This window comes from Pelodiscus sinensis, chromosome 19 (assembly GCF_049634645.1).
Source record: "Pelodiscus sinensis isolate JC-2024 chromosome 19, ASM4963464v1, whole genome shotgun sequence".
NCBI lineage: Eukaryota > Metazoa > Chordata > Testudines > Trionychidae > Pelodiscus > Pelodiscus sinensis.
Window position 1 is genome coordinate 6,954,832 of NC_134729.1, and position 27,254 is coordinate 6,982,085.

Sequence of the window (27,254 nt, forward strand, 5' to 3'; positions counted from 1 at the left end):
GGGTAAAGAAATGCTTCCTTTTGTTTGTTTTAAGCCTGCTGCTGTCTATTAGCTTCACTTGGTTCTTATTTTATGGGAAGAATTACACATTTCCTCCAGAGCCATCACAATTTCATAGTCCTCCGTCATATCCTCCCTTTAGTCATCTCTTTTTGGAAAAGAGTCCCCGTCTTAATTTGCCTCTCCTAGGCTGTGAAGGGTTCTCTCCAACCAAGCCTCCACTGTGGGAAAGGAGTAAATGGAAAATGAATTTTTCTAAAGGGAAAATGTGGTATTGGGACAGAGAATGCAACACTAGAGTGTTTATACAGAGAAGGTTTTATTTCCCAGTCTAGGCACTTTCAGGAAATGTCTAAAGCTGGCAGTGGGGATCTAAAAAAATTTTAAAATACTGATTAAGATTAAAATCTTCAGCTGGTCACCAGGCTGTTCCTTCCCATTGCAAGAGCCTCACCAATGACCTGTTGAGACAGTCAGGCATTAGCAGAGAAGGCAGGTGAGAGAAGGCACTACATTTACAGAGAGCAGGTGCTGCCCTAATGCCATGGAGAGAGGCTGGCCATGTTTTCAGTGAAGCCAAGGCATGAAATAGAAGGGCTGAGCCACTGGCTATCCCAGAATGGTTAGAGCCATGCACCCTGGCCTGGAGGCAGTTACGCTGCCGGTACTTGAGAAGGGGAATAGACTTCTAGGCATCTGTCCCAGTACTGCATCTACATGCCCCAATGCACAGTGCAGACCCAGCACAAGCTGTTTGGGGCAACTTGACCAGTTTCTGAAACTGGACCTATCCCCACCTCCCTAGATGGTCCCAGTCTCACTCCACCTCGTACCTTTTCTCCAGGGACCCTTTGAAGCCCTCGCTGCTGCGGAGGTGCTCTTGTCCTGCATTTGCTGGTTTCCACGCCAGCTGGTCTCACCAAGACTGGACCACGGGAGGGAAACAGAGGCGAGTTAGCAGACACCAGGAGGAGGAGTTAGTCTGACATGGGCCAGGCTCTCTGCATATGGTATCATGTGACCCTGCCTCCATCAGCCCTCTGCCCCATACAGACAAGCCTCCTCAGCATGCCTCAGCCCCTAGCCCTGGTTACCCAGTGCTGAAAGGCCAGCTGTAAATAAGGCCACATAGCAATCCACATGGCATCTACCAGCTATGTGTGCTGAGGGTTCCCCTTCAGGAGTCCTGACAGGGTGTCTCCATTCTGTTCCATGCCAGCAAGCATGGGATTGTCTCCCCACAGTACTCCTAGAACGCAAGCCTTGTTCCCAGGGCAGTGGCAACGCTGTGGCTGCAGGTCACCATGGGCCTTCGCAGTGCTCCCTCCCACCTTGGCCCACAGCAACTGTTCAGGCACCTTCCTGGATTCTACTCCTGGCCAGGAGGGTCTGTGGAAAGCATGCACACGGGTCATGGGCAGGTTGTTTGCCCAACATGGCAGGGTCCTGCTCCCCAGGTACAGTCAGTCAGAAAGCACATTCCCATGGGCTGGTGTAAGTAACTCTTGCCTGCTGCCATGGGGCACTAGCTGCATGTAGTGGGGGCAGGAGTGGGACATGACCCACTCAGAGCAAGGCTGTGCCACCCTGAATCCAAGAGCTGGATGCTCCTGCATAGCCAGTCTCTTCTTGGAACTCAGCCTGCATTCCCTTTGAAGGTGCTTTGCCCCACACCTCTGGTGCTCAGCTAGCCGCACTGGTTCCCCAACAAGCATGGCTTCCATTCATGATACCATCTACATGTTTCGTTAGTCTATAATGACCTTTCATGGGCACAGCCCACTTCTTTAAGTGACTGGAGTTATGAATTGGGGATATGAACTCAAAATGGGAGAGGGGAGAGAAAGCATCATTAAGTATCTGGAGAATGGGTACTTAAACCTAAGCAGATAAAAGTCAATAGATGCCAGTGCACAGCTCTTGGCCCCAGCAGAGCCAGGAGGTTCATGCCAGGGAGGGAGAGGAGTGGAGCTGGCCTGTGGCCCTCTTCCCAAGAGGGTGTGAAGTGGTTACCAGAGAGTGCAAGGAGAGTCTTACCTTGGACTTGGGCTTAGCGTGAAGTTTGCCTGGGAGCCAAGAACAAAAGGAGAGGTGGCAGCAGCGTCTGCATCTGAGGAGACAGCTTAGCGTGAGGGCCCGATGAAAGGTTCTGGGCAGGTTTCACACCCCAAGACTCTATCCTCAGGTCACACGATCAGGGGCCGTGGCCCTGCTCCCTCCCCAGCTCCCTCACTTGCAACAGCTCCTGCTCCAAAGCTCTTAGCTGCCTTCCAGCAGGAAGGTGGAACTAGGGTGTTCTGGGGGCCCTAAGCTATTGCTGGAGGCTGCGCGTGAACTTGGAAGTTGTCCTGTCCAACAGTGACCAGTGCCAGGTGCTCCAGACAGGATACTGGCTGGAGAGGCCAGTGGTCTGACCCAGGATTGCTGCTCTCACTGCGCTAGCCCTGATCCTGCTGCCCTCCCAATTAAAGGGGCATGGGCATGCAGGGCAGCCTCAATGCCAGGAGGCATGCAGGGGCCTTCTCTCGCCAGTGCTCCCAAATGGCAGCACTCTGAATAGCTTCCTGCCCAGGCCTGCGAGGTTTCATACCTGCCCAACAGTTACACGAGCAAGCGAGGGGGCTGCAGCCTGGCAGAGGGTCAGAGCAGGACGCAGGTTTGTTGGCAAGACTCTTCCTGACCACAAGCCTGACCCCTCAGGAGGCATTTGCACAGCAGCACCAGTCCCTGTCCACAGTAATGGTGTTAAGGAGTGGGCATTTGGCTAATAGCCTAGGCACTACGAATTATATTGACTATACCATGGGGTTCCAAACTGGGAGCATGCCCCCCAGGTGTGAAGAAATTCCAGGGCGGGGGCGGAGGGGGAAATGAGGCAACCCAGCCCCTCCCCCCCCAGTTTGGCTACTATTAGTTTTTTTGTCCCCAGTCAGTTCCTCCCCCCTCCCAAGTTTTACTGCTATGGGGGGGGGGGGGGGTCTCAAAAATCAAAAAGAGGCCAAAAAGTTTGGGAACCACTGTCATTACACGATTAGTCAATGGGGTGGGGCCCTCTGGGACAGCTGTGACTGCAGTTTTAAAGTGTAGTAAGAGCCAGGCAGCTGTTGCTACATTTAAAGTGCAGAGCCGCAGTGATCCTGGAGCCGGCGCAAGCCAGGACTGTTCCATCCCAGCTTGCGCTGGGTCCAGCACCCCGTTTGCAGAGGCCCAGGCTGGCCACAGCAGCCCCTGTCGGGGTGGGGGGCGAGCAGCTCCCCACTGGGACTCCTGCAGACAGGGGCTACTGCCAGAGCAGCCTCTGCCCAGTGAGGCTCGGCCTGCCTCAGGCAGAGACTGCTTCACGGCAGCCTCCCCTCCCTGCTGCCTTCAACCTGAGTCCACCATTGTCCTGGGCCTCACTTCCGTCTCCTCCACCTTTCACCCATCCCACTCTCGTGAGGTCTCGCTGGGCCGAGTGGAGGCGGGGGTGCTGTGCTGTGGGGTGAGCGGTAGCTGGGAATGAAGGGCCGATGGTAGGGGTGGGCTGCCATTGGGAGACACCAGGCATGCCCCAGGCCAGCAGGGAGAGCTAGCCGACAGAGTGATGCCATTTTGGGGTACCTGGTAAGTTGGCCGTGGACCACACTGGTTTAGAACAAGTCAGCCACCTACTCCTCCTGATGGACCATTTGAGATGATGAAATGGCTTGACACCTCTCCAGTGATAGGGAGAAAGGAGGGGAGGAGAGGGAGCCCGTTAGTGGGTTAGAGATTAGGTTATACTAAGAAGAGCCCTACCAAATGGATGGGCCAGTTTGGTAAATTTCAGTCATAAGATTTTTAAAGTGTCTGGTTTGAGATATTTAAATCTGAAGTTTGTGTTACTGGAGGGGTCCTGACCCCCTCCCCCAAAATAGACTGTAAAGAGGGCTGCAGTTCTGCTACCCTTACTTCGGCACTGCCGCCTGTCGAGCTGGGATATTAGTCAGCAGCTGCCATTCTCCGGGTGCCCAGTGCCAAGAACCGCAGCACAGAAGTAAGAAGGACATGGGAATGGTGCTGCCTTCAGCGCGGGGGCCCCTGACCAACGTTACAATCATCTTGCTCCAGTTGCTCAAGAAGCAGCAAGAAAGGTGGCAATACTGTGACCCTTGAACTAACCTTGTAATCCTCTTGGGTCAGGACCCCCCAATCTGAGAAATGCAGGTCCCCCCTTGAAATCTGTATTGTAGAGGGGCAAAGCACACAAGAGGCCAGATTTCATGGGAGGACACCAGCTGTTATGCTCCATGACATTTTGCATGGCTGTGAATTTGGGAGGGCTGAGCCATAAATCTAGGGTTTCTTCAGTTCATGATTCAGTGTCTAGCAAGTTGGAATGTAAGCACCCAGGTACTTCTCTTGAAGGGCTTGTTGAGGTTTCCTTTGAGGATGGGGACTGAGAGGCCAGATTCACCCTGAGAGGTCAGGGTGAAAGTTGTTCACCTGCAGACAGGGGCTTTCCATTTTCCTGAGCATTCATTCAGGAGCACAGTGATGGTCTGTCATTTCACCCTCATCGTTTTTGGGGCATTTTGCAATGGTGTGGGTTCCAGACAATGTTCCTGCTAAAGTTCGTTCCACAAGTGCAGCACTGGCATGCACATCCGCAGAAAGAATTCCGTTCATAGGTATTAATCTCCAGTTTAAAAATATATTAAAGAAAAATATTAAAGCCAAAGGATCACAAACATCTTAAGGAGTGGGCCTTGTTAACTTAATCTGAAATGAAATAAGAGGGTATGTACTCCAAGGGCAGTGTAATTTTTAATCATCCTTTCTAAGGACCCAAGCTAGTACTTGCAAAAATGTGGCACACAGAAGCTATATAAATAAAAGCAGACATGGCTAATAAGTGAAAGCATAAAAATATGCACCAGGGTCCCAATTTAATAATCTACTGCCATAGACAGCTACATCTTCAGGGCAAATGGCTCAAAAAACACCCAGTCTTCCAAAACACTAGAATGCTACAGACTTTTGCAGTCCACAGAACTATACTTCCAGGCATATCATCTGTATCCATAGCTGGGTTTCAAGGACTCGTAGATTTGTGGAGTACAATTAGAAATAGTCATGCTCTCCTCACACATGTAAGTTCGATACTGAATGAGTAAGAGATGTTTCCTGAGGCTTATACAATTCCTATGGGATGTCAGCTCTTAAATTAAGACTTCACACACAGAGCAGGAAAAATAAGTCAAGCCACAGAGACAGCAAACAAAGCCACAAACAACCCTGGAAATGTTACGGGAAGTAAAACATCAAGTGGGTGGATGTTGTGGGTATTTTAAATGAGTGTTTTGGGAAAGGCACAGCAGGAGTCCCCCCTCCAGGTGTACAGCCCTGTAGCAAAAGGCCAATTTCTGCAGGTTTCACACTGGAATGTGTGTCAGTCACCGACTCCACAAACAAACCCTCTGAGTAGGCTCATTACATTTTGTACAAGATCTGGCCCTCAGTAAATGGAGCACCGTTAACCTCTGGCTTTGGAGTATGCAGAGAGACCTTTGCATCAAAAAGCTTGCAGATAAAAACTTCATCCTACAAACCACCTACCACCAAAGGTGCTTGCTACTTATCAGTCAAATGGGCAGTGGCGGATTTAGGGCAGGACAAGCGGGGTGGCTGCCTCAGGCCCCACGCTTCCCGAGGCCCCACGCACGTGCCGTGTCAAAGGGGGGGGCACCCCTGTGAAATTTTGCTGCCCTGGGCCGCGGCGCTCTCATCCACCCCTGCAAATGGGATTACTCTGAACAGCCACAACTATCCCAGATGGCAAAGATCTGGCCTTAATGGTTTGATACCTTGCCCCAAACAAATTCTGAAACTTTGAAATCACTGTCTAGAAGCCGGGCTCCAGGTCACCAGCAGCCTTGGTGCTGGGATATCCTAGGTTACAAATTCAAAGGAATGCAACTCTAAAGCTATAATATAGTACATGTTCCCAGACTAGGGGGGCCATCCAGGTACCTCAAGAATAGATGACTAGGGATGTTAAATGGCATTTATCAGCTAATCGACTAACCTCTGCCTCCCTGCCCCAACCCTCTGCCAAGGAGGTAGTGCTGTGGGGGACCTGGCTTTTAAGCTGGCTCCTGCCTCTTGCTGCCTCTGATAGATGCAGGAGGGGGGGAGAGCAACTAATCAAGTCACTAAGTGACTGATTGGATATTGGATAGTCAACTAGTTGCTTACATCCCTATAGAGGACAGTCCTATTTAGTGCATAGGGAGCCCAGGGCAGGGGGATATGGAAAGGGCAAGGGTGACATTTTGGGAGAGCGGACTGCTGCTCTCTGCTCCCCCAACTCTCAGGGAGCAAGGGCAAAGTTCCCAGCCTGCTGCATTCTCCTCTGCCCTCCCCTCTGCTGCAGGAAGCAAGAGGAAGGCACAAGCTGAGCACTTTCCCTTAGTCAGGGGAAGAGGAAGATAACCCAGTGTAACATGAAACAAAAAACAAGACTGTGTAGCACTTTAAAGACTAACAAGATGGTTTATTAGCTTTCGTGGGCCAGACCCACTTCCTCAGACCAAACAGTGGAAGAAAATTTTGATCTGAGGAAGTGGGTCTGGCCCACGAACGCTCATCACCTATTAAACCATCTTGTTAGTCTTTAAAGTGCTATACAGTCCTGTATTTTGTTTCAGCTGCACCAGACTAACACGGCTACATTTCTACCACTATTCTGTAACAATATGGTTTTTCTGTAGCCATAAGGGAAGGCTAAAGGCTTCCTCTGCAGTCAGACTGAAGAGCAGCAGCCACTAGTTTGGAGTCACTCACATTCCATCTAAGGTGCATTACACCTGCTGTCACCAGATAAAGAAACAGCTCTCAAGATGGGTAGAGAACTTAGTTGACAGCATTTCCACTGGCAAGAGCTGGGATATCCTAGCAGAGTGTGAAATCCTCATTCTATGATTACTGTCCTCACTTTCCTATTGTTTGTCTGCATGATCTCACTGGTTTAATTATTTGTCTACAGTACAATTGTGCTAGCTGTAAGTCAATTAAAGCGGTAGGTATGTTAGGATTGGATAGTAAAGTTATACTAAAATAACAGGTTAAAGTCTAGCTAAGAAGGACTCACTTTTCACTATATAAACTGGGGTCCAAGGAGAAGACCAGAGGAAAAAGGAAAGGGAAGACCTGGAAGAACTCACCTCCAAGACACAGCCTAAGGCCAGAGCTGCCACAACTCCTCTGCACAACCCTGCTTGCTGTTCAGCAGCTAAGATCCAGAGAGACTGACCTTGCCTGGCCAACAAGGGAAATCCGCCTGCCTTTATCAGGCTTGGTGAGCATGATGCTGTGTGCTTGGCATGTGTATTCTGCTTGCTTGGCAATTGTCAATAAATAAAGTAGAATATTACTGTGTAAGGCTCTTTCAGTAGCAAAAGATTCTGCAAACATGGAGGAAGTTACACCCTGAGCCCTAGGAATTGGGTATGGGTGGGTGTGTCCCTGAAGTGTGGAAGGGAGAGAAATTTGTGCAGGTAACACCATATGTACAGCTGCAACCACACACTCCCTGCACTCTCCTGAAAGGGCACAGGGGCAAGAAGGAGGGTGGCTAGGGTAGCCCTGGACAGGGGCAGTGGGTACACCCCCAGCCAGCCCCTTTCACCAGCTGCTGATTAATGCAGTCTGTAGGAAAGCCCCAGGGTGCAGCAGCTTCTGGCACCTCATGTCTCAGACAAAGAGGACATTAAGGCGGTCCTGTTGTGTATCTGTGGAGGACAGACTAGCAAAACAGGCCCAGCCTCTGTAAAGTGGACAAAATGGCCACCCTATCTCAGCCAAAACCAAACAGTAAGCAGCTGGGGGACAAAGCATTAATTTTAGCAGCTAAATTAACCTCTTCCAGTTAAGCAATTCCCCAAAATTCTATCCAGTGCAAAAGTGAGATCTAAATAATACTTCTGTGAAGACAGAGCATTAACGATGCAACTGATTTATGAATCCAAACCCAAAATTCATTAAAGACTCAAAACACCACCAGTCAGCCAGTTATTGCAGCTATTCTCCAGCCAGAGCTACTTATGAGTATTTCATCTTTGGAATAGCAGTTCTATTTAGAGCACACCCCAAATCCTGTTCCTATTTGGGTCATTCGGCTTGACTTGTGTACTAGCTTCAGGTACAATCAGCGGGGGAGTAGTGAAAGCGAAGTGAATTCCTTTTGTGATTGCCGTTTTATTGTAAACAACCCTAATGGCTAGATCAGAGGTAAAATCCTGCCAAACACATATATTTGTGACTGGTACACATGACAACACGTGGTCATCTTCAGTGACAAACAGATGTGACAAGTGACATTAGTTACATCTTGCTCACTAGTATCTTTCCAGGCCACCACCCACAGCTCAGGTAGGAGTCCAGCTCTCTTCCAGGCAGCCCAAGTCAAGTCTCTCCCACTGACCCCATCCCCTAGTCTCCTCCCAGTCTACTCACCTTCTCTGCAGCCCCACTAAGCATGGCTGCCCAGGCAGACACCTTGGAGGGAACTATGGTTCCAGTGTGGGATGGCAGGTGACAACTCAGGTGTGTGGTTGGAGGGGCAGTAGACTCTCAGGCTATTTGGGCACCAAGAAATCTCTCGCGCGCTCTCGCTCTCTCGGCAGAGGTGAGGAACCTTTTTGAACTGGGGGCTGTGAACCACCAAAAACAAAAACAAAAAAACCCACACACCTCTGCAGCCCCCTACTGAAGTGAGAGGCAAAGTGAGAAGCCCCACAACTGAGAAGGAAAAAGGTACTTCTCACATTCCCCTTGCACAACAGAGGCGGGGGGAGGGAGGACCATGGTAATTGATTGTATGCTCCAGCCCTGTGGGTGGGTGTCAGAGGGCTGGAGCACCAGTGCGGGCTCCCCAATATGGGGGATCCCTGAATCTTGGGCTGGATCAAAACAAGCCAGGGCTACATCCAGTCCCTGGGCCTGAGGTTTCCTACCACTGATTTAGGGCCTCAGGCATCTAACTTGCTGAGCTGGGTTGTAAATGCTTTGGCACATAGGATCAAATTCAAAGTTAGCTGGACAATTTGGAGAAGTGGCCTGAGAACTAAGATGATGCTCATTAAGGACAAATGCAAAGTACTGCACTTAGGAACCATCAGGTGCACACATACAAAATGGGAAGTGACTGCCTAGGAAGGAATCCTGCAGAAAGATCTAAATAGGCGTCAGTGTACCACCCTTCCCGGAAGCATTAGCAGCACGTTGTAAGCAAAGCACAAGTAATTCCTCTGCTCTACTCAGTGCTACTGAGTCCAGTTCCGAGTGCCACTTTTGAGGAAAGATTTGCACAAACTGAAGACAGTTCAGCAAAGAACCACCAAAGTTAAAGGTCTAGAAAACGAGCTATGGAGGGAAGGGTTAGTCTTGGGAAGGAGACTGACTAGGGACAGAAGAAAGACGACTGGTTTCTTGTCCTTGCTTCAGCGATTTAAAGGAGAACAGTGGGCTCACGCGGCAGTAAGGGAGATTTAGGTTAGCCATTAGGGAAAAACTCCCTGCCAGGGCAGTTAAGTACTGGAATAGTTTATGCAGGGAGGTTGTGGAACCTCAGTCAATTAGAGATTAAGAGCAGGTTAGACAGACACCTGACAGGGATGGTCTGAATACTCAGTCCTGCCTTGAGTGCAGGGGACTGGACTAGAAGACTTCAAGATCTCTTCCAGTCATACAACTCTAGGATTCTGCAATCTTTCCTAAACCTTAAACAGCCTCCCCCCCACAGACCAGGTCACACCACTCAAAGTACCAGACTCTGTCTGAGCTGTTGCAAAGCCTACAGACATAGCTCCACTTTCAGGCTCCTGTAGTTGCCTGTCATGACATGTGGCGTAGACCTCATCCAGTGCACTCAATGCCAGCAACATCCTGAGCTGAAGCACAGGCAATCCCTATACTGTTGAATGAACTTCCACAGTAAAGCAAAGACGCTTTTACCTGCAAGCAAACACCCTTCATAAAAGGATCCCGACATCTGCCCTCAGGCCTGGTCTGCAGGTGACACCTGCACCGCCCCTTCAGAAGACATTCCTGAAAGCTTAAATTCCTAATTGTGCAAGGCACCAAAACATGTACTGGAGACAATAATCCACTAACTGTCCCCCTTCCCCAAGCTGCCCTCCCTCCGATGGAAGGGGCGGGGGTTAAAGAGCCACTTCTCTACAAACGATCTCAACACAGGTTAACTACTTAGCTAACGATCTGCTCCACCTTGTAGTTAGCTGCAACTTCTTTGAAAGGAGCAAGAGCCAGCAGGAGGGCTCAGTCAGTGGTTGTTCTCAGGGACTTCAGCACCAGGGGGAATTTGCCTTTTTTCATGCCAGAGGGGCGCAGGGAAGAGATTGCAGCTGCTCAGGATAACCTACCTGGAAAAGGCTGGAGCACAACAGGGGGACCTGCTACACTTCTGATTTTCAAATATATGATTTCAAAAACTGGACCTTTAACTCCAGTCATCTGAAGAAGTGGGTTGTGCCCATGAAAACTTATACCATCTGTGTGTTAATATTGCAGCACCTTGAAAACTATGTTAAGTTTTTCCAGTTACAGACTAATTCGGCTACCCCTCTGAATCCCCAGTGGAGACACACAGCCTTGTCAGCTACAGCTAGCTTTGGCCACTTAGGAACAACCCGTTAACCATGCATCCCCTTGCTCCCCTGCCAAGCATACACCTTTGTAAAACCCTAAACAATGTGGGATGCAAAGCAGCTGTACTTCAATGTGTGCCAAGTTAGTTTAGTGAAACACTAGGCCCCCCCGCCACCAAACCTTGAATCCTATTCAAGGAAAACCTGTCTATTCTGGGCTAGTGCCTAGATATGCAAAGGGCAGGGGCTATTTCAGGAGTACTTGGTTTATGACAAGTATCAGAAGGGCTGCTGTGTTGGTCTGTATCTGCATACAAATTGAGTTCTGTGGTACCTTAAAGATTAAACAGATTTATTTGGGCATAAGCTTTTGTGGGCAAAACTCCACTTTGTCAGATGCAACAGAGTTTTTGCCCACAAGAGCTTATGCCCAAATAAATCTGTTTAATCTTTAAGGTGCCACAGGATTCCTTGGTTTATGCCACAGGCTAGAGTCACTTATTCTGAAAGTCAGGGAAGTAATGCTGAATTGTTTTATTCCACATTAGCTATGCCAGACAGTTTCCATGTGTAGACACAGTATACTAGTGACTGGCAAAGCTAAAGGCAGCATGGCATATGGTTTCATGTTCCAAGGCCATGTGTCTAACATGCTAGCCAATAGCCACATGTGGCTATTTGGCCAGTTGGGTGTGGCTAATTTGCTATATCAGTAACCACTGTAGTGGCTCTTGCGTCACAACTGGTTGGACGCTGCGGCTCTAAGGCTTGGTCTACATCTAAAACTTAGATCAGTCTTTGGAGTGTGACAATTCACATACACACACCCATCCATCCAAGAGATGTAGTTAAGCCAGCCTAAATCCTGGTGGCATTGACAGCACTGGAAGATGACCCACCTAGGGCAGTGGAAGATATCAAGGAGGTGGATTAAATACAGCGGCTAAAAAAAAATAAATCCACTTTCCATTGTTGCAGCAAGTACCTACACTTCAGCACTTTAACCATAGCCCCAGGCGAGTCCACATGGCAATACCACCACAAACAGCTTCCTCAGACACTCACCTGCTTCCCAGTCCTCTTGGCAGGGGGGGCCCTGCCAGGATCTTGGGGTCTCTTTCCAGTCCTTCTTGGGGCTGAAAGTCATTGCTGTCCCTGCAAGCAAAGGAGACACGTTATGGGATTTGGAAGGAAGAGAAGCAAAGTAGCTGGTCTAGGAGTGACACAGTCCTTGGCACAGATCATGGCTCAGTTCTGTTAGCCAGGTCACACTGAACTGGAGATGCTCCCTAGTAGGGAAGAGTCTCCGAATACTCCAAGGAGCCAGGTTCATGTCACACTTAGTATGTCCAGAGTCTCTGCTCTCCTGCTGTGGTTCCAGTTTGCTAGCCAGCTGGACAGCCTGTGTTCCCCAGGATGTCTGGTTGGCAGTGGGTATCAGAGTGCCCCAAGGGCCAGTTTTGCGGCCACTTTTGTTCAACATCTTTATTAATGACTGGACGAGGGGATGGATTGCACTCAGAACGAGTTCTGATTACACCGCGCTGGGGGAGAGGTAGATATGCTGGACAGTAGGGAAATTGGGCCAATGGAAATCGGATTAGTTTCAATAAGTGCAAAGTCTTATACTTGGAACAGAAGAATCCCAAGCACTGGGATAGGCTGGGGACTGACTAAGTAGCAGTTGGGCAGGAAAGGACCTGGGGATGACAGTGGATGAAATTGGATATGAATCAGTGCTCCCTTCTAGTCAAGAAGGCTAATGGCATATTGGGCTGCATTAGTAGGGGCACTCCCAGCAGATTTAAGGAGTAATTATTCCCCTTTATTCAGTGCTGGTGAGTCCCCATCAGGAGTATTGTGTCCAGTTCTGGGGCCCCCCCATTACAGAAAGCACATGGACACATTGAAGAAAGTCCAGTGGAGGGGCAATAAAAATGATTAGGGGGCTGGGGCACATGACTTACTAGGAGAGGCTGAGGGATTCGGGCTGATTTAGTCTGCAGAAGAGTGAGGGGGGATTTGGTAGCAGCCTTCAACTACCTGAAGGGGGGTTCCAAAGAGGATGGAGAGAGGCTGTTCAGAGGCGACCGATGGCAGAACAAGGAGCCATGGTCTCAAGTTACAGTGGGGGAGGTCTAGGTTAGTTTTTCCTAATATCCATTTCCCTAGGAGGGTGGGGAAGCACTGGGAGGGGCTCCCTAAGGAGGTGGTAAAATCTCCATCCCTAGAGGTGTAAGTCTCAGCTTGACAAAGCCCTGGCTGGGTTGTTTGAATTGGGGTTGGTCCTGTTTTGGGCAGGGGTTTGGACTGTATGACCTCCTGAGGTCTCTTCCAGCCCTAGGATTCTAGGACTAAAGTTTTCCAAGTTGCAGTGTCAGAGCCTCAAAACCCTTTTCCTGACATTCATGGAGATCAGTGCTTTCCTGACGGACACGCTCCATTTAAGTTCCCTGTTGTCTCACCTCAGTACCTAGGCAGCCACTCAGCAAGGCAAGGCTTGGTGCTGGGCACTTCAGAAAACACGGCACCCAAATGCTCAGATCTGTGGATGTAGGTATGCAGGCTGTCCCCCCCCCCCCCCCCCCCCATGAGAGGTTAGGAGATGGTAGCGCCCAGTTGCTCCCAACCCAGTGAGCAGATGGGGTAGAGACCATGACCCTTCACTGATGCCAGATGACTTGTCCTTGCTGTGCCCAACAGTTGCGCTCTCTCCCCCCCCCCCCCCCCCCATGCTAGCCAGGAGGCTACTTCCCTAGCCCTAGTCTGCAGGAGAGGCACAGCTCACTATTGACATTGGGGAATGAAAGGACCATCTCTACGGAAGAGCAGCATAAGCCCAGCCTGCTCTATGCTGGGATTTCAGCCACTAGTGCAGAATCTGCATGTCAGTTTATACCAGTGCAACTAAGCCAGCCCCTGCTGCTGCTGACCGAGGGAGCACTGCTGCCCAGCACATCTGCCAATGCACGTACTGCAGCAGTCACGTGCATATCCAGCCCTCGCCAGGCTTGCATGATGTCCATAACAAGATGTCCTAGCAGGCTCAGTCTCCCAGGCAGGGCAGGGGAGCAGGCACGTATTCAAGCGGGGAGCTGCCATCAGCTCCCACCCTCTCTCCGGCTTACCGCTGAACAGCTCTGGCGCTGTGTTGTCAGTGCAGGTGGAGATGTGAAGCTGGAGCTCTCGCTTCGGGACTTTGTGGCGAGCATTGTAGGGGCAGGTGGCCAGCTCTTTGGCTATTTTCTTATTGTTCTAGAAGAGAAGCCATGAGATGCCACTTTGCAGAAAGCAGGGAGGTACCACTGTGGGCGTGAGCTCTGCTCAGTGCACCTCCCACTGTCTGGGGGGGGGGGGGGGGGGGGGGGGGGGGGGAAGAGAAGGTATTGTTAGATGGAGAAGCAGAAGACTGGCGAGCCAACAAAGCGCTGACTTGCCGAGCGCTTAGTGCGCGTGCGTGTGCACGCTATTCAGTACATCCACACACTGCAGCTCAGAGCAAGCCTCCAGCTGGCGGGAGGGAGTGGAGACAGTTGTGTCTCAAGCAGTGTGCTAAGATAGCAGCATGGACATGACAGTGTGGACTGGAACTTGGGCTCTCCAGCCTCCACAACAGCCACATGGCTATTTAGCTGCACTAGCTCCAGCCCCACTAGAGGAGTGTTTATGTGCAGGGAGCCTGGTGCATCTGCAGCAGCACTGAATATCTTGGGCCCGATTCTTGGTTGCTCCATCCCAGTCCTTGGAGGGAGAAGCAGGGAGCAGAACAGACTGGAGACACACCCCCTAGCTTAGCTCTCCCTTGATTTGGGCTGAGCAGCTGCTGCCCTTGCTGCTGCACATTAAGAGTAACCTTTGGGCTGCTCTAACAGAGCTTTACTTCCCACGGCCCCTGGGCAGCAGAGCATAGCTATTACAGATACTCTAGCTAGGCTGCAGCCTGTCCCCTCCATTAGGGGCTTGGAGCTTGCACCCAACCCAGGGAGGCACCTTTGTAGGCTGTTGTCCCAGAAGATGGATTTCCACACACTTGAGACCCTCTGACTGCACAAAGGGGCCTGAAAAGACTTCAGTGTAACCTCACTGAGGCACCAGAGGTCCCCGCAGGGACACAGGGCAGGTCTGGATCCAAGCTGCCCTGAAGTTCAGGTGCTTAGGTCTCTCCAAGGGTTAACTCCTGCTGAGTTAGGTCTTCATGCCAGCAGCACTTGGGCTGGCCTGGCCAGGATGAACAGCTGAGCCCAGAGCCCTGCCCAAGTTATTAGAGCTGCACTCACCTGCAAGGCTCTCAGACTTAGGAGTGGGCACAGAGTTACTGACTCACTCAGTTGAGCTGCTCTAGGATTTTCCTAGGGAACGATGGGAAGGCAATGGAGGACTATCAGGTTAAGTCATGGTCTCCAGTGCAGAGCGGGCAGGTTACCACCACAATCTTAAGAAGCACCCCAGACTCCAGTGAGGGCTGGCTAATCCAGGTGAAGTGCAACCAGAGCATTTGCTTATGGACATTATAGGGTAGGGGCAGACCCGAGTGACCTGGGAAGTGGAGATAAATTTCACAGAAATGTAGATGTGAAAGAGACCTCAAGTCATGGGTTCCCTGTTCTGCACAGAGGCAGGGCTAAGTGCTATCTAGCCCATCCCAGGTTTTTGTCTAGCCTGTTTAAGTGTCTCCCTTAGATCTCGCCTCAAAAGAAGCCCATTATTTCTTGTCCTGTGGATACAGAGGACAATTTAATCACCCTGCTCTTTACAAGATCTTTTTACCTGCTTGAAGGACCAGGCCTGCCCTCCCTCAGTCTTCTCTTGCTAAACCCAATTATTCCCAATCTTTCCTTGTGGGTCATGTTTTAGACTTTTAAATCACTTCTGTGGTCGTCCTCTGAACTGCCTCCAATTTATCTACATCTTTCGTGGAGAGAGACTCAAGATGACAATACTCCAGCTCAGGCCTTAGTGAGTTTAGGGAGGAATTCGGGTCTTGCTGACAATAGTCCTGCTCTTACATCCCAGAATAACAGGCAGTGTTTGGCAATAGTATACATTGCTGAGCCCTTTGAGTCTGATCCACCATGAGCCCCAGATCCCTTCCTGCAGTCGTTTCCCATTTTGGGTTTGCACTGGGAGGAATGTGTGTCTTGTTGTGCAAAGAGCTTGCAGGGGGACATGCGGCTCTCTTCTCTCGGGGCACCTCAGCCTGCCCTCGGAGCACATTGAGCTTGTCATCCCCTCTCAACAATCAAGCTAGTGAACACTCCAAAGTGTGGCAAACAGAAGCTAAATAAATGACTAGGGGTCACCAAACAACATTAATAGGCAATAGGTTTAAAATATGCGCAGAAGCATTTCTGACAACAGAAGACCTATGGAACTTCTTGCCCAGCAGATGCTTTGAAGACCAGGAATGTAACAGGTTTTACCACCACACCACAGCTAGATACATTCATGGAGGTTAGGGGCACCAATGCTTCTTAGCCAGAATGGGCAGGGATGGGGGCCCTAGCCTCTTTGGCAGAAGCTGGGAGTGGGCAACAGGGGATGTGTCACTTCATGAATGCCTCTTCTGTTCATTCCCTCTGGGGCACTGGCATTGGCCACTGTTGGAGGACAGGATACTGGGCTAGATGGACTTTTGGCCTGACCTGGTCTGGCTGGTCTTGTGTCATGAAATAAAAGCTTCACTAGTTAGCTTACTCTTACCTCTCTGCATTTGACCAGGTGGTAGGGGAACCGGCTGGCTCGGATCTGGTGGTTTTTGTCATAGGGGCACAGCATGAGCCGCTCAGGATCCATCACACCTGCGCATCAAAAAAAAAAAAAAAAAGCACAGAATACAGTTAGTGAGACCAGAGGAGGGGCAGGCTGCCCAGAGTATCACATACCAGGGGTGATGCCTTCAGCAGCTAGAACCCCCATATCAGAGGCCCAGTTCCACCTTCTTCACAGCTGATCCAGCAGAGAGCCAAGGGGAACCCCAGCACTGCAGGGGAGAACTGGGTCTTCATGATAGATTTTGATGCCAATGGATCAGGGCCTTGATTAGGGCTGGCCAAGATGCAGCCCGGGGAGGGTGGCGCAGATGCAGCCTTCCTAACACTTGGATTCGGCTGGATTCCATTTATATCCTGGCCGGGCCACCGAATGTCCAGGCAGTGGCTTAGGCAGCAGGACCGTATTTAAATGGCTCATGGCTGCTGGTCACAGTGCTACCCTGCCAGGGGCCGGAGCTGTGAGTCCTTAATATCACTGCAGCAACTCCACCTGGCTGCCAGGCAATGCAAGAGCACAGGGCTGGGAGCTGCCAGCCTCCAGCCCCAGACAACTGTAGAAGGAGGCTAGCCCCCAGGCCTGCCCCCAGGCCTGCCCCTTCTGGGTGGGTGAAGCCAACCCATGACCACCTACCAAAATTCATTAAATGGCGCCCCCCTGCAAAAGTTATTGCTCACCCCCTGGCCTTGAGGGTAACCTCAGTGAGATCACACCTCCATGCAGCTGCCTCCACGCCTTCAGACCAGGAGATAGTACTCTTCAAAAGGGGAGGGTCAGACTAAGGATTTCGGATTTTATCTGCAGCCACAGAGTGAGTTGTTAACGTGGGGCTCTCTTGGCCTATGTACACTGCCCTGATGGAACGGGGCCGGATTGGAGTCCTCTCGCCAACTCCCTTTACCCAGATGCCTGCCAGACTCTCCCGTGTGTCAGTCCCCACAACCCCTGCAAGGCTGGGCCTAGGATCCCTGGGAGGCTTTGTCTGAGTATCAGTCAGATAGGCCAGGGTGGCTCCCCCGCTGCGGGGCTGTCCCCACACCAGCCGCTTCCTAGCCAGCAAGCGGCACATTAACGCCAAACCAAACAGTTTTGTGCTGTGCAATGAATCGTAGGAGATGGAACATGGGAAAGGCAAAGGCACTAGCTCCTCCCTTGTGGCATGGGGACCCCACAGGCAGCTGTCCTGAGGGAAGTTCACAGCCTGTTCTATGCCTGTCCCAAGCCTCCAGCTCAGGCCCTGGCAGTGGTGACACTGGAGGTGGGACACTTGCCCTGCCGCCTCAGGCGGCAAGACTCCCCTCTTCCCCAGTCCAAGGCCTTGTGTCCGTGGTGTCTCCTTGCCCTGGACCCTCTGCCCAGGGCCCCCTTGCCCTCTCCACAGCTGGTTCTGGTGTTACTGATGGCACAACCAACATCTGTCCTCAGCCCTGGGCCTGCAGCTCCACCCCAGCTCTGGCTGCCCTCCACCCTCCCTGCTTTTGCTCAGCCCTGTGCTGGCCTAGCCAGCTCCTATGGGGACACGACCCCATGTTGCTTGACTCCAGTGCCTGCCCCCCCTGGAGCATTGGCCTCTCCCAGATCCGTCCTGGGCACTGTCAGTCAAGATCTTGAGCTCTCATTTGCCCTTCCCCTTGGATACCAGGAGAGGGCAGACCAAGGAACCCCAGTGAGCCGGGCCAGCTCCCACCCTAGTTCTTTGCAGGTCCAGCACAGCGGTGGGCAAGGATTTGGTAAGCAATCAAGGGCTTTTCTATGGAAGGGTGCAGGGTCTGGGAGGGAGGTTGGGTGAAGATGAGAGCTCAGGGTTGGGGACTGGGATGCAGGAGAAGGTGTGGGGCCCCGAGGGGGGAGTTTGGGGGAAGGGATTGGGGCACAGGGTGTGTAGGACGGGGGATGCAGGGTCTGGCCAGAAGGTGTTTACCTAAGCAGCTCCTGGTCAGCAGCATTCTCAGGCAGACTTCCCTGTTTGCTAGCAGCCCCAGACCACTCAAGCCAGCTGGCTGTTCCATGTGGCTCTGAGCTTGTGGCAGAAGAGGCTTTGTGCAATCCCAGCAAAATCTCTCCGCTCCCATTGGCAGGTTTCCAGTCTATTGGAGCAGAGAGATGTTGCTGGGGGCAAGGGCAGCACACAGCCCTCCCTCCCCTCAGCACAGAGAGCCACAGGGAGCAGCTGGCCACGTTGATCAGCCCTGTTCTGTGCTGCAGGGATAGCCGGAGGCCAGGTTAAAAGGATTGGTGGGCCGGATCCAGCCCACCCTTGGTCCAGCAGCATCCTCCCAGTGTCACATCACTATTAGCTGGGGCATCAGCTAGGCACCAGGCTCCACAGATTGCAGTAGAGAGTTACCGGTGTAGGTAGCACTGCCTTCCTGCCCTGGGGCTGGCAGAGAACAGTCTCAGACACACAGGCAGGCACGGGAGCATGGGTTGCATTAAGAGACATTAACACTTCCAACAGCTGTCTGCATCCCCAGTTGAATAATAGAATACTAGGACTGGAAGGGATGAGAGGTCATCGAGTCCAGTCCCCTGCCAGCACGGCAGGACCAAATACTGTCTAGACCATCCCTGATAGACATTTATCTAACCTACTCTTAAATATCTCCAGAGATGGGGATTCCACAACCTCCCTGGGCAATTTATTCCAGTGTTTAACCACCCTGACAGTCTGCAACTTTTTCCTAATTGTCCAACCTAAACCTCCCTTGCTGCAGCGTAAGCCCATTGCTTCTTGTTCTATCCTCAGAGGCCAAGATGAACAAGTTTTCTCCTTCCTCCTTATGACACCCTTTTAGATACCTGAAAACGGCTACCATGTCCCCCCTCAATCTTCTCTTTTCTAAACTAAACAAACCCAATTTTTTGAAATGCAAGGGCTTGTCTACACTACAGGGGCCAGCAGCATAGTTATGCTCAGGGCTCAACAATCTATGTAACCTACTCGCTCGGTGAGTAGATTACGTCCCAGAAGAGTCTGGTTTGGGCAATCTGTGCATGCGCAGAACGCCGCACAGCGCGGCTGGTGAGCGGGGCTTGCTGCGGCTCCGCGAGCCCTGGTTATGCTGGTCTGACTTCATAGCTCAGACACAGAGAGATGCCCCCGCCCCCTCCTCCTCCTCCTGCTCCTTAGCTGCAGCCACTTCATTGTGAAGGAGACCAGGCCTGTCTCCAGTCTGCTTGCAAGTGGAGTGTGTTTACAGAGTGCTAAGTGCCGCTTTAGGCTGGGCACGGACTCCTGAGTGTTTGGGTGGGGCTCAGCCCTGATGCACGTGCAAAGCAGCAGGAGAGATTCTGCTCCAATCCAGCTGTATTGCTGGGCTGCCCTAGGACTAACTGGCAGTTAAGGCATTGGCTGGCACCACGATGGTCATCTCATCCCCTTCCCCCCACCTGTGTTAGATAACCAGAGTGCTCTGCAGGTTCTGCACATGGGGATAGAGAGGCACAGAGAGCAGAAGGGAACTTGTGCAAGGTCATCAGGCCAATGGCAGAGCTGGGAATGGAGCTAAATCAGAGGTTTGGCAATAGCTGGGGGGGGGGGGGGGAGGGGGAGGGTTGAATTCCCTCCCCCAGGCAAGGCTCTAGCAGTAGATTTGCCTCTACTCACAGCCATGAAAGAGCCCCAACAGGAACCATGCTGCTTACAGAGGCCAGCCCTGTCCTGTGAATTGGGCCCATAGCAGCATAGAGCGAGCACACGTTGGTTGCCATCTGCCTAGTGGCATTTCACAGCTCCCCCCTCCCCCCAGCAATGGCACAAGGGGCCAGGCAGGGCAGAGCAGGTGCCCAGTGCCTTACAGCAGTGGTTCTCAATTCAGGATCAATTGTTTTGGGAGCCCCTCCCCCCCAAGCTGTGCCAGTATTAGACTTGCTGGCACCCAGGGCAGAAAGCCAATGCCCCACTACTTGGTGAGGAAGCCTCCCTCCCCCCCCCCCTCCAGCCATACCCATCAAGGCTAAAGCTGAGCATCTGTTTCATGGGGGCCCCTTGGTCCTGGGCAGTTGCCCAACTTTTATATGGCAGAAAACAGGGGGGATACAATTGAGATGTGGCATTTGAGAGAGAGTTCTCACCTTTTTCTGACTCTTCTCCCCCGCCCCCCCCCCCCACTTACAGGAACAGCATAAAGGCCTGGCTCACAGAGCTAAGCCCAGCAAACATACAACAGCATTACAGCCAGGGAAGAGGGACAGCAATGCTCTGCCCTTGGCCAAACACTTGAGCTACACAGCATTTGGCTCAGTAGAAGAGCTAAGTATTGCTGCAATGCCACCAAACATGGCTAGAAAAGCCCATCACTGAATTTTTGCAAGAGCCTTTGCTAGATCCCCTACCCAGCACCTCAGAAGCTTAGGCTGCCTTTAGGTTTTTCTAATCCCACATCCAGTTCTCAGGAAGGGATTTCTGCAGCAGCTGCTTCACCTCCCAGCCCCAAGCCCCCAAGTAAAGAGAGGCCAGCATTGGCACAGGGACCAAGCCTTGCCTGTACTCACCACAGCCAATCTTTCTGGCAGCTCTGTCCCACCAACCACCCTGCTTTGCTCCTTGAGCAGCCCATACAATCAGCCTCTTTTATAGGCCACTTATTTAGAACAGGTGAGGGCAAATTCCTACCTTATCTCTCAGATAAAATCCTCCCTTCAGTCTACTCCCACTACAACCTGAGAACAAGCTCCCCCTGCTGGTGGCTATGGCTGGTTTCTAGCATATGGCCCCTTACTTGGCTCCAACAAGGCTCCCTGTGCAGGGATGGGGCCCTGTGGTACCCAGGGAATCCGGGCCAAACCGCTGCATGGTTTAAGTTGTAGAACTGGGTGCAGGTGCCACGAGGGGGGGGGGAGCCTGGCCAATGAGCTTTCAGAATGCTCAGTGACATCATCCCACGTGAGCTGCATGAATGCAGACAACACTGGGGCACTCTAATGCTTGCTTGGGCAGGGGTCTGGGCATCCCTGTTGTTCAGCAGGGAGGGCTGTGCTGGGTCAGTGCCTGGATGGGAGATCCCAGCAGGTGCTGAGGACCGAGGAGCAGGTTTATTCCCTGGACAATCCAGGAGGGAGCCCTGCTGGGAACCTGACACTTGCAATTATGGTAAATCCAAGGGCCAGGGAATGTGAGTTATCCTAGGACCATCAAAACTCGAATTGCAGGTGAGGCAGGCAGAAGTGCCCAGTGGGGAGAGCACTGGCCTGGGAGTTCAGTCCTGCTCCTATTTCCTTGCCTGCTGTGTGACTTAGCAAGCTGTTCTGTTTCCTTCCCACCCTGTCTGTCTTGTCCATTCAGCCTGTGACCCCGCTGGGGCAGAGACTCTCTTGCTCCATTTCTGCGCAGCGCCTCATGCGACGGGGCCCAAATCTCGGTTGAGTTCTTAGCTGTTCTTGTGATTTATACCATGGTGAACGGGCCAGTGAGCCACTGTGTGCGGTGATGGTGAGCGGTGCCAGGCAGGAGGGTCATTCATCTTCTTATCCCTATCTCTGCTGCTCTGTGATCAGCCCCCTTCCAACTCAGCTTGGTCCTTGATACTGCCAGCCCAGGCCAGTTAGAACCTGTGCTGCCATGGGGCCGCATTATGTGGGCTGTGGTTTCCCTCTGTACTGTGCATTGCTGCCCCGTGGGTGCAAAAGGGTTAAGTCACTCTCTTGGGGGGGGGGGGTATGGGGCCGGTCCTCAAGGAACTGATGGGACTTGGACCCATATCAACAGAGAATCTGAAAAGACAGTGGAAGCCCCAAGGGCTGAGACAGGCAGGTTGAGTGGCAAAGACAGGGGGAGGGGGGAGGTGGGGAAGGGAATATGGAGGCTGCTCTCGGGTTGAGCTGAGTGAGACAGAGCTGGAGCTGGAGCTGGAGCTGGAGCTGAGCTGGAGCTGGAGCTGGAGCTGGAGCTGGAGCTGGAGGAGTGCTCTGGCTTGGCCAGATGGACTCGCACTTTGGCTTTAGTTCTTTCTGCGGAGCTCAGGACTAGACTGGGTTCCAGCTGACTGAACAACCCTGCCCTGGTTTGAAAGGCTCCTGGTGTGGCTGCAAGTCCTCTCGGAGGCTCTGTGCCCTGGCAGGGACAGGACAAGCCCGTGGCAGAGGTCTGGCTTGGCTGGCTTCTGTGTGGAGAACCGAGGAGAGACGAGGATCAAGTGCTGGAGCAGTGGAGCCCATGGGCCCGCACCTGTGGAACTGAGCAGGTCGGGGGCCTGGCACTCTGCCAGCGTCACTCCCAAGAGATTGGCTACAGGCCGGGCATAGACCAGACCCTGTGGGTCTGAAACGGGGCCACTAGGAATCAGCGTGACCCCCATCCTTCCCCATCCACAGCCGTAGGTGCAAGGTGGCCAGGGAGTCTCTGCCAGCCAGTGGCGGGGGGCAAAGGGGACAGCTGCCTGGGAGCCTGGTGATTTGAAAAGGCCTGAGGCTCCAGCCGCAGTAACAGCACCTGGAGCCCAGGGCACTTTGAATTGTCTCTGCATGCCGGGCAGCGCTGAAGGGCCGGCTGGGGGAGGCTAGTCCCTGTCCTTGCCCCTTCTGCCCAACACTACCCCTTCCAGGGGCCTGGAGCTGTACCCTCTCCCTCCCGCGCGCATGCACGTGCACACACACACACACACACACACATACACACACACACACACACACACACACCTTGCCCAGGGCCCAGTGAAGTCTGTTGGCCACCCTACCCTGCGAGCTGCCCCCACACTGATTCTGCAGCTGGACATGCTGCTGCTTCCAGGAACGGCCTGAGGTAAGTGCCGCCCGGCCAGAGCCTGCACCCAGGGACGGCCCGTCCATATAGGCGAACTAGGCAGTCGCCTAGGGTGCCAAGTTAAATGGGGCGCAGTATCATTGAGGGGTTTGGAGGTGGGGGAGCCTATTGCATGGTTCACCTAGGGAGCCAGTTGCTGGCAGCTAGTCTAGGGCCGCCCCTGCCCGCACCCTCTCCTACTCCCCAGCCGCTGGCCTAGCCCTGAGTCTGAGCCTCCTCCCGCACCTAAACTCCCTTCCATAGCCAGGACCCTAAACCTCCTCCTGCACCCTAACCCCTTATCCCAGGCTGAGCCCAGAGACCCCTCCATTCCCACAGCCCCCCCCCCTTCTGCGCCCCACTCCGTCCCAGCCCAGTGAAACTGCATGAGAGTGGGGCAGAGTGAGGGGGGCAGCAGGGCAAAGATGTTTGATTTTTGGGATGAGACAGTAGGACAACGACTTTCTCTGGCTGTGGGGCTGCCCACGTTATGAGAGAGAGCTTGGCACAGGCAGTGAGGAGCAGTTAGGATCCAGGGCCTGAGCGTGGCGTTCTCAGGTGACTGGGCCTCCTCCACGGGCGTTTATGACACACTCAGGTGCCCTGGCAGCGGGGGTGCCCGGGAGGCAGTGAGCTTGGTTGGAGACCCTGCACAAGAGGCTGCTAACCCCCCCACCAGGACATTCAGCATTTGTTCCTGGGAGGGCTTCCCTCTTTGACTTGCTCACAGCCAGCTCTTCCATCCACCCTGCAGGCTGGAACCATCTTCTCCCCTGCCCTGAGTGACAAGTTCCCTGCTCCATAGTGTGGATGGACCCTTGTCTAGAAGTGTCCTTCATTTGGAAGGGTTCCAGATTTCCCAGTTTTCGGGGGGGAGGGTGAGGGGGGCTTGTTTGGGAGGCAAAGCAAGAGCAGGTGCAGGGAGGCATCCCAGATATTCCCTAGAATCTCAGCTGCTGTTTAAAAAGTCCAGTCTCCTGCTGTTAGAGGAAACTCACCCAAGAGACAAGTGGGGAGCCTGAGACAATGGGAAAGTGTCCTGGGGATTGGGGTGGGGAGGGGCTCTGACTTTCCATAGCGGGGAGAGGTGTGAATTGCTCTGTCATCCCTTTGCGGGCTCACCCAGAGCCAGGCCAGTGCTGGCACTTGGAGTAGCAGTGCCCTGAACTATTTCAGTGCTTGTGAAAGTTTGGAGCCACCATGGGGCGAGACCCAGAACGGCAGGGTGCCTTGCGCCTTATCAGCTCTCTTGTCTACAGGCCCCATGTCGAAGCACTTCACTCCATGTTCTCAGCTGTCCGTTTTGAGGAGAACACAGTTGTTTGGGTCTGTTGCAGAGAACAGCACAGAACTGGAGCCCTGGCGACTGGTGCCCTGGTGACCAGCAGACCCCGCTCAGACTGGTCCTGGCCTGCTGAAGGACAGTGGGCTGCAGAGGAGAGACCTCCTGGTTCCAGCCAGGAGAGAACAATGGACCAAGAAGGGGAGAAGCGGAGAAGAGAGGGACCCAGGCGACCCTGTCTACGTGGAGAGAAGAGAAGACAGTGGACAGGGGAGGGGCTGTTGCTGGGGATATTGGAGGCTCTGCTGGAAGATGGGGGCTTCGGATCTGGACAGAGAGCAGAGCCAGCTGGGCTCCCCTCGCTGCAGGGGAGACTGAGACGTGCTGGGCAGAGGGAGGCCAGGCCTGAGATATCCTTTGCTGCGTTCAAAGCTCAATAAACCCTCCTGTTCTGTGGTGGCTGAGAGTTGCTCTGGTCTGGAGAACAGGGTTGCACTAGTCCCTCGGAGGGTGGAGGCCCCAGGGGTGCAGAGGGAGTGGACCCCCCGGAGGCGCTCACGGCGGAGGCAGACATGTTGAAGGCCTTGAGAGGTGCCGTCCCGAAGGCGGAGGGGCGGACCCCCCCGGTGGGAGTGGACACCCCAAGAGAGCGTAGTTGCACTGGAGTGGACCCTCTGAGAAAGGGCTGTCACACTGCCACTGTACTGGAGTGGGCTCCCCAAAAAGGGACCGATGCACTGGAGATGGGGGGGGGGGTTCCGCCCTGGGACTGACAGGCCAAGTGTGGGCACGACCTGTGAGCCGTGACAACGTGGTAGCAGAGGATGGTTTGAGGTGCACCTTGTAGACCATTGGCTGTGGGTGCAGGTGCTTTGCAGAGTGAGTGCCAGCGACAAATGAGGGTGTTGAGGGAACCAGCGGAGAAATGGCCTATGCCCAGCTCCGTAAGAGCGACCTGGCACGTCTGCAGGGCCAGGGGGCTGAGTGTGGGGAGGCTCACTCAGAAGCAGCTAATAGCTCAGCTTATGGAGAATGACCAGTTGGCGCTACAGGTTCTGGGTCCCAGCAGAGCTCCCGGGATGCCCAGAGAGCCATGGAGTCGCCAGTGGGGGCAGTCAGTATAGCGGCCTGGAGTCTGTCAGAGCTGACTCACCAGTCTGCACAGGGGAGCCCCAATCCGGGTTCTGTCCAGCAGAGCTGAGGAGGCTGGAGCTGAATGTGAAGCAGCTGGAGCTGGAGGCGCAGAGACTGTGTCCAACAGTGGAAGCACGAGCTGGAGCTGCAGGAGAGATGGGCCAGGAGGTCCTGCCCGGGGGTACGCTGGGAAGGACCCTGGGATGCAGTGCTGGCAGGAAGCTGGACTCCAAGCTGCTACCCCGTTTAGAGAGATGACATGGCTGCCTACCTCCTGTCCGAGACAGAACATCAGAAATGGCTGCCCGTCGCAGGGAGCCATAGCGTGTAATACCTCTGAGGCTGGTATAGGGGGCTCTGTCTGTGCGGTGGAGTGTTTTCCAAATAAGGGCATGTAAATTAATAATCTTCCCCTGCTCGCTCCACCCATTGCAGTGAAAGATCAGCCAATGGGCTGACTTGTGCTCAGGCCTGCTACTCCACCCACTGCAGCAAAAACCAACCTATGGGGTGATAAGTTCACAGGCAATAAAACAGGCAGGCAGCCCCTCTCTCACTGGGGATTCGCATCGAGTGAACGCCTGGCCTGATCACCCAGACGCCTTGCACCCCCCGCTCTCGAGTCCTACTGAGCGTACTCCGAGTTGGTCGACCCGAGTGGAGACAGTTTATGAGCATGCGACTGGTACTTGTGTTCCTGCTGTCTCCAAAACTGGTATAACACCTCCCCCCCCCCCGCCATCATCCCTATCCTAATTGATTTCTTAGTTGTCCTTATTGCTTGTCAAGTGACAGTGGCTAAAAAGTTACTAAGTTAGTTTATAAATAGTTGTGGTTTAGGTTTTTTACTGTTTCCTTGTATAAAGTTGTGTAAATAATCAGCCCTATGGACAATACCAGTGTTAATTCAACTGTTCCTAACCCCTGGGCAGTTATTGGGAATTATTGTGATTTAGAAAAGCCTCAGGGAATTGTTTTGTGTTGTCTGGCAATCTGTTTAATTTTTGTTCTGATGATTGTCTGGCGTCATCAAAATACAATCAGTTTGTGCTTTTTAAAACCCCCAGTTGTGGTCTCATCCTTTCTGGCATCCCTTCGAACCTCGTGTATTACAGGGACTGACATGGCGTCACGAACAGGATGCCGGAACCATGACAACTCTGACAGTTGCCCCTGGGCTAAAACTGAGACCCCAGGTTCTGAGGAGGATCAGTTTAATCATTTGCAATACCACCTCCTCTGTACTCGACAGCGCGAAGGGGCCCCTAACACTTTTGACTGGGTCTGTATCATAGGACACGGCCATGATTTTAGGACCTACACCGTTCCTTTGGGGTTGAGCGATGTGGGCTGCTTGCTAACTTGCAATCCCACCTTCAGGGCCACCCCGGCCGATAATAACCTTCAACCGTGTCTCACTCAAGTGGGTGAGACAGCCCCTAATTCAAACCCTCTTAGCCTCTGGAAAGAGGTGAACAGGGTAATTAAACTCTGTGGGGTAGCCCCCTCCATCTTGGCCCCCGAGCCAAGAGCCCCACATGGATCACCTACATACCACCTGTTAATAGGATTGGTCCAAAGGTTAGATGGGATAAAAAAGGTTAAAAAACTACGCCCCGATTCTTATAAATCAGAGGATGTTCTGGCTGCCATCTGCAATACCCTAGCAGCAGCCCTTGATAAAGTTACCGTCTACCATGGG

The 27,254-nt window shown here is 52.8% G+C and overlaps 1 protein-coding gene across 7 annotated transcripts; it reads right to left on the minus strand.

Moving 5' to 3' along the window:
* Nucleotides 1-297: 297 nt before the first annotated feature.
* On the minus strand, nt 298-25,594 carry LOC102449466 (gametocyte-specific factor 1-like). 7 transcript variants are annotated; one of them, XM_075902080.1, is made up of 7 exons: nt 25,572-25,594; nt 16,329-16,426; nt 13,757-13,883; nt 11,694-11,783; nt 2,038-2,110; nt 834-925; nt 303-461 (listed from the first exon to the last, which is right to left on the minus strand). In XM_075902080.1, exons 2-7 carry the CDS (start codon nt 16,419-16,421, stop codon nt 451-453), a joined length of 486 nt encoding a protein of 161 aa, XP_075758195.1. In that variant the 5' UTR covers nt 16,422-16,426; nt 25,572-25,594; the 3' UTR covers nt 303-450. The 7 variants fall into 7 exon arrangements, with proteins under 7 accessions (XP_025044539.2, XP_075758195.1, XP_075758194.1 ...); XM_075902079.1 differs by lacking the exon at nt 25,572-25,594 and adding an exon at nt 21,119-21,217; XM_025188752.2 differs by lacking the exon at nt 25,572-25,594 and adding an exon at nt 21,013-21,152.
* Nucleotides 25,595-27,254: the final 1,660 nt, after the last annotated feature.